The 14,881-nt window shown below is 45.1% G+C and overlaps 1 protein-coding gene across 3 annotated transcripts in view; it reads left to right on the top strand.

Moving 5' to 3' along the window:
- The window catches only part of LOC129837392 (tRNA (guanine(10)-N2)-methyltransferase homolog), a 34,291-nt gene extending 33,324 nt beyond the window's left edge, over window positions 1-967 (top strand). For all 3 annotated transcript variants that reach the window (XM_055903523.1, XM_055903522.1, XM_055903524.1), the window contains one exon: window positions 436-967. In XM_055903523.1, the coding sequence (XP_055759498.1) occupies window positions 436-588 (153 nt within the window). In that variant the 3' untranslated portion in view covers window positions 589-967. The remainder of the gene's footprint in view (window positions 1-435) is intronic.
- The last annotated feature ends 13,914 nt before the right edge of the window (window positions 968-14,881 follow it).

Below are 14,881 nucleotides of genomic sequence, written 5' to 3'. Positions count from 1 at the left end.
CCATCCAACTGTCCGTCCGCCCCGGCACATTCTTGCCTGCTGGCCTGCCAAACACTGCCTAACAACCTGTCCAAAGCCCTAACCAGGACAATATGAGGAACTTAACACTCTGCTAACATTTATTATTGTTACACTGAGCTTGTGACGGCAAGGAGAGGAATACAAGGTGAACATTTTATCCTGTGGTTGTTTGGTTAGTTTAATGGGATACCTGGCAGAGGTCTGATATCATGTGGTTTCTTTCTTCCTTCACCTGTGTTCAAAGGCATTTTTATGACGCTAAATTTGTTTAGTTAACTGATGTTGTAGGTGAATTGGTTCCACTTTGTGAAGGCAAACCCTCACACTTTTTTTTGCAAATTTAAGAGGTATAATTGTACTAAGAACTTTCTGTCATTGGTATATGGGGCTAAATTGTATTTTCTCTCTCTATAGGAGACAGATGCGCTGGCCCACCTGTCAGACCCTCACTTTAGCCCGTACCAAGGCCACAACGCCTTCAGGGAAAAGTACTTCAGCGGCATCAGCAAGAGGACATTGACAGGAAAGGAGGAGACCAACAAGATGGCCACCAACGGTGGGGAGTGATGTAAGGATCATAGGATGGCCCAATTCCAAATGGACCCCTAAGCCAGTATGCAATTGTGGAGAGGATTTGACCGGTGCAATCGATATGGTAATAACTCCACCTTGCTGTTTGATAGGCTAGGTGAAAGTTTCACCATATTGCATATACAAATCGAATCCTCAGAGATCTGCACAAAAGCATTAGGTGAAGGTTCTAGGGGTCCATTTAGGATTGGGCTGACACCTGCCTATGGTTTACAATGGACTCCATGGGGACATAGGGCTCCCTGTTTTAAATGTCTCATTTTCTATTCAAATATGTTTTTTATTGTTTGATGTTTATTGCCCTTTGTGTAATAATGAGTGTGAATTGTGAACGAATAAACACCATTTTAAAATATGTATTTATTTATTTATTGGATGCAGGAGATTTAAGGGCTCTCAATGTTCTATATCTTTCTGTGTTATTTTTTTTGTCTTATCCCAGCAAGCACATTATCAGACTTGATTCAAGAGGGACCTAAGTGTCTAGAGAACTGTTAAAGGGCTTTACTTTCAGGCAGCTGTATCCATGTACCAGAGGGCATTTAGATAACAGTTTGACAGTATCCCTGCAAGATTCCAGACGAGACGAGGGACAAACTTGTTTCTCACAAGTCGTTTCTCAAGCTTTTATATCCGGACATTTAAAGAAACTAACGGTTCCTTATTGTAAAGGCACAGAATACGTTTCTGAAGTGCCAGCCATGGTTGGTTTGTTGTTTTGCCATCATTGGCAGAATCTGGGACATGCTCAACTGTGTGTTCTTTCAGTGAAGGTGTTGTTTATCTAATGTTGGCTCTGAGAAGTAATGCCATCATCTTGGCCACCCTGCATGGTCCAAGCATTGGGGGTGTTGTGTGAAGTGATGTCTGTGTGACTGAAGGAATTACTTTTGTGGAGGGGGCCTGGTATTTGTGGGGGGCAGTGAGGACGGTGGGTATGTCTTAAATGGCACACACTTTCCTATACTGTTTAGTGCTCTACATTTGACCAGAGCCCTATGAGCGTTTTATATAGGAAATAGGATGCCATTTGGGACGCAGCCTGTATCATACCAGTCTACCTTTGACAATATGGATAGAGTGAGAAGCAACCTGTATCATACCAGTCTACCTTTGACAATATGGATAGAGTGAGAAGCAACCTGTATCATACCAGTCTACCTTTGACAATATGGATAGAGTGAGAAGCAGCCTGTATCATACCAGTCTACCTTTGACAATATGGATAGAGTGAGAAGCAGCCTGTATCATACCAGTCTACCTTTGACAATATGGATAGAGTGAGAAGCAACCTGTATCATACCAGTCTACCTTTGACAATATGGATAGAGTGAGAAGCAACCTGTATCATACCAGTCTACCTTTGACAATATGGATAGAGTGAGAAGCAGCCTAACATAATACAAAGTTATTACAGGGTTTTTATGGTCATTAAAAGTAATGGAATTTTATAATGGTGTTTCCGAAGCCTAGAAAAGTCATGGAAATGTATTTCATAATATGTTAAAATGTATTTAGGCACAGTTTTTACATATTTTATCATTCCCCCCCAAAAATCTGCATATCGCCAAGATCGGAATGTGAATCAAAATAATTTTGTGAATCTGGAACAGTAATTTTAGGAAAAAAATATTAGATGTTGCCTTTTGGATTATTTGGATTCAAAACTAGTTTTGTAGATACTTCCAGTTGATTTGGGCATCCAGTGTATAGGACATTGCAACTCAATAGATGCTAGTCAGCAGGGGCGGACTGGGACCAGAAATCGTCCCTGGCGTTTGTAAAACATCAGCAATTTTTTTCCCATGAGGCCCCCAAACCGGCCCGTTTTCTTCCCTTGAGGCCCCCATTATTAGTCCAGATAATTATAATTTTTTTCACAAAAGAAACAACTAGTTAGGCAGGCCAACTAGGCTAAACATGGACCAGCCCTTCTAGCAGATAACTAGTCAGCCTGCAAAGTAAACACTTCTAAGGTAGCTAAGATAAATATGAGTAAACTACAAAAGGTACTTTCCTGAAGATAAGTTAATGTAAAAAGATGTATAGCCTACCATAGCCATTTGCTCTTTGATATATTAAATCAGTGAATGTATTTTATATGTTATACATCAAGGGTGGTCAACCATCCTCCAGGAGAGCTAGTGCGTGTGCAGGCTTTTATTACAGTCCCCATTTAACAAACCACATTTTGGAAATTAGCTGCTCAGCCGAGCCTTGATAACCTGGCTCTGATGTGATTGAACAGGGCTTGATCAAATGCCTGCACACCCAGTATCTCTACAAACTGAGGGTTGACCATGTGTTTTTTTTAATTGCCTATCTGGTATTTTACTTTGGGGGGTTAAGTGCTTGCACAACTACAGGAGATTGTAAATGGGATCAGAGAGCAGCCTGCCAGTGTCAATACCACATTACACTTACTTTTTTTCTACATTATGTACATAGAGACACTGCTAATGGTTGGTAATGGAAGTTTGGTTTTAAAGTCATGAAAAAGTCTTGAAATTCCATGTGTCAAAATGTGTATGAACCACAGGAGGCTTATAATAATGACCGGAACGGCTCAAATGGAAAGGCATCAAACATGTAAACAATGTATTTGATGCCATTCCACGGATTCCGCTCCAGCCATTACCACGAGCCTGTCACCCCAATTGAGGTTCCACCTGGGTATGAACCCTGTTATTACTATACCACAAATCAATCAGGGATCTTATTTTGAACGGGCTGGGTTGGCACCTTCCTGTAATAAAGATGGAATACTACTACCCTGTCTGTTGGTGAACTGTGACCTTTGAACTGAGACAGATGAATAAACCCATGACCTGAGAGGCTAAGCTCTCTCTCAGTGCTGGTGGTAAGATGGAGGCCAAGTGTCTAGGGCTTGTTAGGGGGGTAGGGGATAGGTTTTGTTTCTGGACAGGGCCTGTCAGCATGTTGTGCTAAAATACCATTACTCTGGAGCCCTGAGAGTGGCATTTTGAGGGCAGCATCAGTCCACTGACCAACCTCTAGTCCAGTAGGACACCTGTTGTTAATCTGTTTCCAAGGTGATATAGTTATGCTTGTTTATTTGATCTTTTTTTAATGATGTGTTGATTTGCACTAATGGTTGTAGAATGGTTCTGAGTATGATACCTGTCAACCCAGTAAAAGACACACACATTTACTCGAGCTATGAACCCAATGAGATATGATTTCTAGTTCCTGAGCAGATTAAATGCCATCTGTATTGAGGTCACTTGAAGACTTAGGAAAACTCCTCAGATTGAAGTGTTTCTTTATCCTCTGTAAGGAAAGTAAGTAATAATAAACTGCAGTCAGTGAACTAATTTCCTGTGTTTTTAAATGAGGTGTGTTGTTTAAATAGGGTGCCCACGAACAGACCTTTAAACTGATAAAGAGCAAAAACAATAACAGCAACAGGTCTCTATTTCACAGCAGGGCTATTTTGGATGGAAGGAGGAAGGTGATGAGCACTTATTTATGTGATATAGATGGTGGCAAAAAATACAGCCCTGGTTGGTGGGGTGGTTGGTATACCCAGACTAAAGAGGACATGTTTAGATGAGTGAGGCACTCTCAGTCAGGCAGCCCAGGCCCAGAGCAAATAACAGGGCGCCCCCACTTTTTACCCCACTGCAGTTAGTCAGCAGCTTTCTGTGTTTTCCGACCACAGTTTACATGTGGCTGGGTCATTTTTCATCTTCAAAGCCTGCGTAGCAACCATTTATATACTTTACTCCTCAGCCTGTTTATCAACGGGGTTCAGCTGCGCCCATAATTCCCCCCAATTTCCCCAGAGGAAAAAGGGCAAAAACATGATCACACGATCACCAGTTGCATCGTTTGTGGTGCATATCGTTTAGATTTCCCAACATGCCTTGGCCCATCAGGGGAAACTCTACCCTACCACACGACACACAGACCTCCCATCTTCCCTCTATCCCCCCAAACTCCTCCTCACCCCTTCATCACGTGTAAACAAACAATTCCTATGAAGAAACAGAAGAGCTTTTCAGGCTTGTTATTTTTACTGGTCTCTCTATGGAGTGTTGCCACCACGTAGTGAGAAAAAGTTTACTCAAACTTCCAGTGTGTGGCTGGAGACTATAATTAGGAGGGGGTTCCTTCTTTCTTTGGATGTGTGGTGTACAGCACACACACTCTCACTCTCTCTCACTTTCGCTCTCTCTAATGCTGTCCAGACACAAGTAGATACAGGGTTGTTCCACCTCAAAAAGCACAAGAAAGAGGATTTTGACACCCACCATCTCAGATTGTTCTGAAATCGTTTCTGTTGTTAGAAAGATTAGCATTCCTGAAACATTATTTTGTTAAAATGTAATTTTTAATTAAGCTAATTGATTGAACCCAAATTGGCCATTTTAATATATAGGGTTCATATAATATTCAATACATACAGTACCTAACATCTGATTTTGACCAGACTTTTTTCTAACAATGAGTTAGTCATGAGGAATCCCAACAACGGGTATATACTATCAGTTCTCTATGTTTGACAAGTAGTATGGTGCATGGAATATTTTTTTCTTCATCCTATGTAATGTATTTTTGTATTTGTATTTATTGAGGATCCCCATTTTCAGTGAATTTGGTGATGTTTTGTTCCTCTGTTCAGAGAAATCAGTGATTGACGTGGTCACGTTCTGACCTATGTTCTTTTGTTATTTCTTTGTTTTAGTATGGTCAGGGCGTGAGTTGGGTGGGTTATCTATGTTTGTGTTTCTATGTTGGGTTTTTCGTTTGGCCTGATATGGTTCTCAATCAGAGGCAGGTGTTAGTCAATGTCTCTGATTGGGAACCATATTTAGGTAGCCTGTTTTCTGTTGTGTTTTGTGGGTGGTTGTCTTCCGTGTCTGTGTGTTCCACACGGAACTGTTTCGGTTTTCAGTAGTTCACTTTATTGTTTTGTATCTCAGTGTTCAGTTTGTTCTATTAAAGATTCATCATGAACACTTACTACGCTGCGCTTTGGTCCTCCTCTCTTTCTCCCAACGAAGATCGTTACAGTTGTTGAGTTTATGTCCCATCCTACATTCTGATATTACCGAAAAATTAACCTAAGAACTTCAATGACGGGAAAAAAACATCACCAAATTCACTGAGAATACATTAGATAGGATGAAGAAACAATTCTGTGAGCCGCAGCTCCATGCTACCTGTCAAACAGAGAACTGATGCTATATTCTCATTGTTCGGGTGGGATTGACGTGGGGAGTCCATAGAGGGTTTTTGACCACTTCTTTGTCTTACTCATTGTTAGGAAAAAGTTTGGTCCAAATCTGATATCATTTTTCATTAGGGTGAACTATCCCTTTAAAAAATGGGGGGGAACAATACTCTGAGCTGCTCCTTAGTACTTGTAATTATTGAATATTATATGAATCCTATAAATTAAAATGGCCAATTTGGGTGCAATAAATTAGCTTAAATTCACAGAGATGAAATTATATTTAAAGCATTCCAGAAATTGTATTTTGTTTATCTTATGTTTCTAACAACAGAAAATATTTCAGAACAATCTGAGATTGTGGGTGTCATGGCTTGCAGAAATGACTTGGAATGACCCTGCAGTGGATTTTGTTGTTTCCTTTCTCTTAGACCAGAAGGGAATTTTGTGTCTTCACTCTTCTTGCATACAGTCATATCTTTGTTGTGCATATTGTCTATTGGGAATAGATGATTGTGTTGATTCATTGTCTGTACTGTCTGCCACTCTAAAATATCCTCTAAAATGTGATAATTTGCAGGATGCTGTGGGATTGTCTATATAACCTGATAGAGATATTGTTGAAGTGGCAGGAAACACAAAGGTCAAAGGTACTACCATTACAAGTCACATACCCTGTGAGACCAGAAAGTCCATGTCCATGCCATTATATCAGTCAAGGCATCTCCTCTGCATCCCTAGATCCTGGAGGCCTGACTGCTAGCCTGGGGGAGGGGTTGGAAGCTAGCCGCCCCTCCAGGCCCGCTGTTCCAGAACACTGCTTACTCCTGATTACTTTCTCCAGCGTGTGAAAGTGCCCTCTAAACTGCTGAGTCAGTCGAGGTAACCAGACTGCGATTAGCATCATTTGCCAGCAAGCAAGAGGAGGAGGAGGTAGAAATGAGCAGTATCACCCCCCCCAGAGATTTCGGGAGTCCAGGTCTAGGGAGAAGAAGACATTCATGATGGTGATGTCTCTTACCAAGTCAGATAGACTGTCCCACAACTGTTTGTTGTTGACTGATGACGTGTGTTGGGGGAGAGAGGTGTTTTATGCTGTAACACAAGGCATCACGCACTCACAAATTCACACACACACACACACACACACACACACACACACACACACACACACACACACACACACACACACACACACACACACACACACACACACACACACACACACACACACACACACACACACAATAACACTATATTGTTGTCCGTGTGTATGTATTTGCATTGCGGATGTTGGAATGCGAATGAGTGTGGGTTTGATTGAGCATATGTGGTGCAGGTGCAGTACACTTGTCCCTAGCCAGAGGAGTTAGCAGCGCACACACACATGCAGGTTCCCCACACACCTCTAACTTCTGCCCCCAGGTCACCCCAATGCCCCTTCCACCCCACATTGACCTGGCCTCCCCTCCTCTACCCTCCACTCCTCTGGCAGTCAGCTGGGGAGCCACAAAAAAAAGATTTGTAGAGCCACAAATCACTGCAGGAGACCATGGCTTGTTTTTATACAGCTGTGTGAAACTAAAACCACTGTAGGCTAATGCCTCAACATTAAGGACAGGCTACAGCTCTCAAACTATCTGTCTAACCTTTAAACAAGTAAAAGAGTGTATATATTTTTTTAAATAAACCACTAGGTGACAGCCTTGAGTAAAGGATACACCAACCAACATGTCCTGCTGTATGGGCCTCGCCCTGGATGGTGGATAGTCTAGATGAGTTGCTTTTGAAAAAAGGCAGATGACCACTGAACACACGCCATGCTGTTAAAGATACACCCCTGGACGTGGAGCGGGTCAGTGACCTGGAAGTACAAGAGGGCACTGACCGCCCTGTCACCAAACTCACCCTCCACCCCCCCACCCCCCCTTCCCTCAGTGCCTTTTATTAAGGCCTAGGGTGCATCCCAAATGGCACCCTATTTCCTTTATAGTGTACTAAATAATCCGTTTGTTAACCTGGTTCAACATGAATAATATTTAATTACACAACTATTAAAAAGTGAATCACTGCCATTATACAACTGTGGCCCCAGAATATGAGACTGTGGAAAGAGCCTTCAATGGCCCCTTTGCTCACCCTAGTAAAGACTGCATTCATGACTGTTTGGTCATTTGCATGCAGTGTGTTAATAGGGTCATCACTTTATTTGACAGGTTTCTACAGACAAAGTGTAATATACAGAGCAACTGGGAGAAGAACCAGAGTGAAGTGGAGGGTGAGCTCAGCTAGGGAGGGGGTTGGAGAGAGAGATAAGGATAGGGGGGAGAGAAGAGAGAGAGTGATGTAGAAAGAGAGAGATTGAGAGAGAAAGAGATGGGAGCGAGAGCAATGAAGAGAGAGAAGGACTCAGAAAGAGGAAAAAGTGGGTAAACTTTCAGTTTGCTCCATGCTTCTCAGCTCCTGGTTCGTTAACAAGGCAAACCTCCGCCGGGCCCAGCCCTTGTATAATGAGTCTGAGGTGCCAAGTGGACAACCAGGGCGGCGGTGACACCATCCACAACACATTTCCTTTTCCAGTCCGTCAGGGGTCTCAAGAAGAGAAGTGCTAATGTTTTTTAACAAAGCAAATTGGAATGTATACTATAGGCAGAGTCGCATTTCAGTCAGGGCTTCTTGTGTGTGGAATAAGTAGATGTTTTCTTCAAATCAGAAAGCCTCTTCAGTCCTTATGCTTTATATCAAGATGGCAATGCACCGTGTTTGTTCAAATAGTTGGCGTGTGAGTTTGGTATGCAACAGTTGCAAGACTGAATCGGTTAAATGTTTTCAAAATAGATTTCATAACAGATATTGTGAGTATTATAGTCTTCAACCTTAAGGCTTCCCTTTGTTTTGTGAAAATAGGGCCTACAGTGGAAGGATCCTCTCTGATTGAAACAATAGAATCAATAGAATATATTAGAATATAATCTATTAGAATAAAGTGGAATCAATTAATTTGATAGAATCAAATTAATCTGTTAGAGTTCAGGCAACAGTACTTAAATTGCTTCTAACTTCAACTCCTGTCTGAACCATATGTACCTCCATCCCTGCCTACACGGTGTTTGCAGCCCTCACACTCATCTCACTCTGAGGACATATTACATCTTTCAGGATGAGATGTTCTGCCTCTTGTCTCTCCAGGAACTGGAGTGTTGCCTGTAAGGGTCGTTGGGTTTGAATTTCGGTGATGCGCCTGAGTGCGCGTGGGGAGGGTGTGATTGGGGTGTGAGGGTGTGTGTGTGGAGAGGGAAGTTGGGGGCGTGGGGGGGGGGGGGGGGGGGGGGGGCTCTCACGGCTGCCTTGATCACTGGAATGTGTTTTTCCATGGGGGTCTACGTTAGCAGGGTCCAGGAAATAAGCATGGTGCTGAAATGTTGTTTTCTCTGCCTGCCTGGGACCTTGGAGACAGTCACCCCTATTGGGGCGGATAGAGGAATCTGTGCCGGCTGATGGGTATTGGGTGTTAAGGAGCTATAGGTACAGGTAGAGTTAGGCCCTGGCTGCCAGCACACCTGTCTGCTGGTGTACAGGTGAGCCTGCTGAATGCCTCCCTCCCTCAGTTGCTCCTCAACTCAGGTACAGCCTTAGCCCAGGCTGATCCAACTGTAACACTGGCTGCCAATGACTGGATGGAGCTCAGCTCATACCCAATGAGCCCAGCAAAGACAGTTGTGTCATTTACTGTTGTAATCCATGGTGTATGTTAGATCAAACCTCCATTAAACTGGTGAGGGGCTATGTGTACTGTATATATGCACATTGCCTGGACATGATGGTGATTGTGAACATGATGATAAAGTACCATGGGCTTTCAGTATCAAACATCATGTAGCTGTACGAGCCAGAAAATAAAACAAAGTTACTGCTATGTGCTCTGAGGTTTACTGTACTGTAGCTTGTAACTGAACTTGTTGCGAGTTAGGTTGCTGAATCTGTGGAATATGAGTGGTTCTGAACCACAGGCCTTCAGTGCAGCTTCTCTGTGGAGAAAAGGTTCAATGTGGCAATGTAGCAAGTTTATCAGACAGCCTTTGGAAAAGGAGGGAATCTTTTTCTCTTCCAGCCCCTCTCCTTCCATTAATTTACTTTATCTGCAATTCGATCTGTCTCTTTCTCTCTAATAAACATTTTTGGATGTTGCTGATAAGGAAAACCACAGCGCTGTATTTTCCTCTCTAGAGACAGAAGGAAAAGTAGCTACTTCAGGCACTGTAAATGGCTTGTGTAAAATCAAGTGTTATGGGCAGGTTAACAAGTTTACTTTTACAACTGATTTCAAGCTACTGCCAGAAATTATGTTTATTTTTGCTCTTTTCAGTTTTACTGTTATTAAACAATGTTGCCATGCTACCCCTTTTTGCTATTAAAGGATAAACCACAAAGAAGCAGCGAGGCCTAGCCTGCAGTGCTGCTGGAGGTTGTCAGGTCTGGGTCTGGGTGGTTGGGAATAGGTTGTACACTGGATGTGTACAGTAGCTACCCTCCTGGTACAAACTCACCGTGCTCAAAGACAGCTTTCATCTGGGCTGTGTGTGAATATTTGTTATGTTTATGGGGGTGATTGGGTTAAATTTGTGGATGTGTGTGGATTGTTTGAGGCAAATAGTTTTTTGGCGTGTGTGTTTGTGCTTGCGTACATGGGTGCATCAGTTTGTGTATGTGTGTGTGTGCGGTGCATGCGTTTGTGTGTTTGTGTTTTATGAGATTGAGAGAGATTAACATATCTTTGCGGTTATGTGTCAAGGTGGGGTTTTCCAAAACCTGTGCTTGATACTTTTTTCTTGCCCACACTGAAATGTGCTTCTCTTTTCTCTCTTGATGACTATCTAGTTTCACCTCTGAAAGTAATATAGTGAATCAGCACAGACAGTGATACATAAAACCCCACTGTAGTTGAGGTGGGACCTTTGTTCCTCTGGGATTTTGTGGATGTTTTTGTTGGTTGGATCGTCCATTCAGGAGAAATCCTATAGAAAGGTGTTTGATCAGAAGAAACATTTACAGTAACTACAACGTAACTACTCTGCAGAGTTCAGTAATACTGGCCTACCTTGAATTAGGTATTTCATTCAAACCTGAGACCATCTGAACCCAAGCTTCCAAAAACCAAACCTACGATACAGTACATAGTGTAGTGGAGGTGATTTGGAAACACGCTCTCATGCTCTGAGATATTGAGCATCAACGTTTTCACATCCCAGGTTGTGATCGCAGAACTGTTTTGTAGTGAATTCTTCTTTCATAACCCAGGGTCCTCACCTTAAAAAAAATCCTAAGACATTTGTAAATCAGTGTTTTGGGGGGTGCAATCGCAGATAGAATTGTCAGTCTGGATTCAGCCATAAGGTCATATGGCACACAATGTTAAAATAATTTCAATAGAAACGTACAGACATTTAATAATGAAATAAAGAGAATACACTTCCTTCTTTCTAATCACATAATGAAATATATTCATTTATGTTCCTCACACATTTGTTAAAGCGATAGTTCCCTAAAATGACAAATACTCTACAGTGCATTCAGAAAGTATTCAGACCCCTTGACTTGTTCCACATTTTGTTACGTTACATGGATAAAAAAAAATCTTCATCAATCTACACAAATATACCCCATAATGACAAAGCAAAAACAGGTTCTTAGAAATGTTTGCAAATGTATTAAAAAAACAAAACAGAAATACCTTATTTATATAGTATTTAGACCCTTTGCTATGAGACTCGAAATTGAACAGGTGAATCATGTTTCCATTAATTATCCTTGAGATATTTCTACAACTTGATTGGAGTCCACCTGTTGTAGATTCAATTGATTGGACATGATTTGGAAAGGCACAAACCTGTCTATGCTCTGGCACTGTCAGAGCAAAAACCAAGCCATGAGGTTGAAGGAATTGTCCGTGAAGCTCAGAGACAGGATTGTGTCGATGCACAGATCTGGGGAAGGGTACAACCATCTGTGCAGCACTCCACCAATCAGGCCATTATGGTGGAGTGGCAAGACTGAAGCCACTCCTCAGTAAAAGGCACATGACACCCCGCTTGGAGTTTGCCAAAAGGCACCTAAAGGACTCTTAAACCATGAGAAACAGAATTCTCTGGTCTAGATTGAACTCTTTGGCCTGAATGCCAACCGTCACGTCTTGAGGAAACCTGGCACCATCCCTATGGTGACGCATGGTAGTGGCAGAATCATGTTGTGGGGATGTTTTTCAGCGGCAGGGACTGGGAAACTAGTCAGGATAGAGGGAAAGATGAATGGAGCAAAGTACAGAGAGATTCTTGATAAAAAACTGCTCCAGAGGGTTCAGGACCTCAGACTAGGGTGAAGGTTGACCTTCCAACAGGACAACGAGTGGCTTCAAGACAAGTCTCTGAATGTCCTTAAGTGGCCCAGCCAGAGCCCGGACTTGAACCTGATCTAACATCTCTGGAGAGACCTGAAAATAGCTGTGCAGTGTAGCTCCCCATCCAACCTGACAGAGCTTGAGAGGACTTGAAGAGAAGAATGGGAGAAACTCCTCAAATACAGGTGTGCCAAGCTTGTAGCGTCATACCCAAGAAGATTCTAGGCTGTAATCGCTGCCAAAGGTGTTTCAACAAAGTACTGAGTAAAGGTGCAAAAAAATGTAACCACCTGTTTTTGCTTTTTTACATTATGGGATATTGTGTGTAGATTGATGAGGACAAAAAACAATTTCATCCATCTGAGAATAAGGTTGTAATGTTACACAATTTGGTAAAAGTCAAGGGGTCTGAATACTTTCAGAAAGCACCTTATATCCTATGGATAACTAGCAACATTGCTGAAGCTTGGCTCTGGATATGTCACGTTCCTGACCTGTTTTCTCTTGTTTTGTATGTCTTTATTGGTCAGGGCGTGAGTGTTGGGTGGGTAGTCTATGTTTTGTATTTCTAGGTTGGGTTTTGTGTTCGGCCTGGTATGATTCTCAATTAGAGACAGGTGTGTATCGTTTGTCTCTAATTGAGAGTCATACTAAGGCAGCCAGGGTTTCACTGGGGTTTTGTGGGTGTTTGTTCCTGTGTCCCTCACAGGACGGTTGAAGGTTAGTCACATTTGTTGTTTTGTAGTTTTGTAGTGTCTTGTTTGCTGTTGTCATTAAAAGATGGCTTATTTCCCTCAATCCGCATCTTGGTCCTATCCATGCTCCTCCTCGTCTAAGGGGGAGAACAACATTGACTGCCTTTACAGAAACACCCACCACAACAGGACCAAGCGGATTGAGGAGAGAGAAAAGGAACTAAAGCAATGGAAAGAAGAGGAATGGAGTTGGGAACAAATATTCAACGGAGAAGGACCCTGGGCTAAGGTTGGTGTGAATCGCCGCTCGCGGGAGGTGAAGAAGGCAGCCACAGCCCAGGAGCGCTGGTATAAGGAGGCAGCACGTATGAGAGGCTGGAAGCCCGAGAGGCTCACCCAAAAATTTCTTGGGGGGGGGGGGGCTAAAGGGGAGTGTGGCGAAGCCGGGTTGGATACCTGAGCCAACTCCCCGGGCTTGCCGTGGAGTAAGAGGGCGTCGTACTGGTCAGACACCGTGTTATGCGGTAAAGCGCACGGTGTCCCCAGTACGCGTGCTTAGCCCAGTGCGGGCTATTCCACCTTGCCGCACTGGGAGGGCTAGGTTGGGCATCGAGCCGAGTGCCATGAAGCCGGCCCAACGTATCTGGTCTCCAGTACGTCTCCTCGGGCCGGCGTACATGGCACCAGCCTTACAGGTGGTGTCCCCGGTTCGCCTGCATAGCCCAGTGCGGGCTATTCCACCTCGCCGCACTGGCAGGGCTACGGGGACCATTCAACCTGGTAAGGTTGGGGAGGCTCGGTGCTCAAGAGCACGTGTCCTCCTTCACGGTCCGGTATATCCGGCGCCACCTTCCCACCCCAGCTCAGTACCACCAGTGCCTACACCACGCACCAGGCTTCCAGTGCATCTCCAGAGCCCTGTTCCTCTTCCACGCACTCTCCCTATGGTGCGTGTCTCCAGCCCGGTACCTCCAGTTCCGGTACCACGCACCAGGCCTAGAGTGCGCCACGAGAGTCCAGTGTGCCCAGTTCCTGTTCCCCGCACTCGCCCTGAGGTGCGTGCCCTCAGCCCGGTACCTCCAGTTCCGGTACCACGCACCAGACCTATAGTGCGTCTCAGTCAGCCAGAGCCGTCCGGCCATGACCAGCCAGAGCCGTCCTGCCATGACCAGCCAGAGCCGTCCTGCCATGACCTGCCAGAGCCGTCCTGCCATGACCTGCCAGAGCCGTCCAGCCAGGACCTGCCAGAGCCGTCCAGCCAGGACCTGCCAGAGCCGTCCAGCCAGGACCTGCCAGAGCCGTCCAGCCAGGACCTGCCAGAGCCGTCCAGCCAGGACCTGCCAGAGCCGTCCAGCCAGGACCTGCCGGAGTCCCTCAGCCCGGACCTGCCGGAGTCCCTCAGCCCGGACCTGCCGGAGTCCCTCAGCCCGGACCTGCCGGAGTCCCTCAGCCCGGACCTGCCGGAGTCCCTCAGCCCGGACCTGCCGGAGTCCCTCAGCCCGGACCTGCCGGAGTCCCTCAGCCCGGACCTGCCGGAGTCCCTACGCCCGGACCTGCCGGAGTCCCTCAGCCAGGACCTGCCGGAGTCCCTCAGCCAGGACCTGCCGGAGTCCCTCAGCCAGGACCTGCCGGAGTCCCTCAGCCAGGACCTGCCGGAGTCCCTCAGCCAGGACCTGCCGGAGTCCCTCAGCCAGGACCTGCCGGAGTCCCTCAGCCAGGACCTGCCGGAGTCCCTCAGCCAGGACCTGCCGCCCCTTATCCCGGTGCTGCCCCTTATCCCGGTGCTGCCCCTTATCCCGGTGCTGCCCCTTATCCCGGTGCTGCCCCTTCATTTAGGTGGTGTTAGTGGGAGGGTGGTCATTGGGAGGGGGATAAAGAAGCGGGGATTGATTATGGTGGGGTGGGGACCTCGCCCTCAGCCTGAGCCACCACCGTGGACAGACGCCCACCCAGACCCTCCCCTAGACTTTGTGCTGGTGCGCC

This window comes from Salvelinus fontinalis, chromosome 38, assembly GCF_029448725.1.
Source record: "Salvelinus fontinalis isolate EN_2023a chromosome 38, ASM2944872v1, whole genome shotgun sequence".
NCBI classification, from domain to species: domain Eukaryota; kingdom Metazoa; phylum Chordata; class Actinopteri; order Salmoniformes; family Salmonidae; genus Salvelinus; species Salvelinus fontinalis.
Note: the sequence above shows the minus strand (reverse complement) of the source record. Positions and strands in the feature narration are given on the sequence as shown.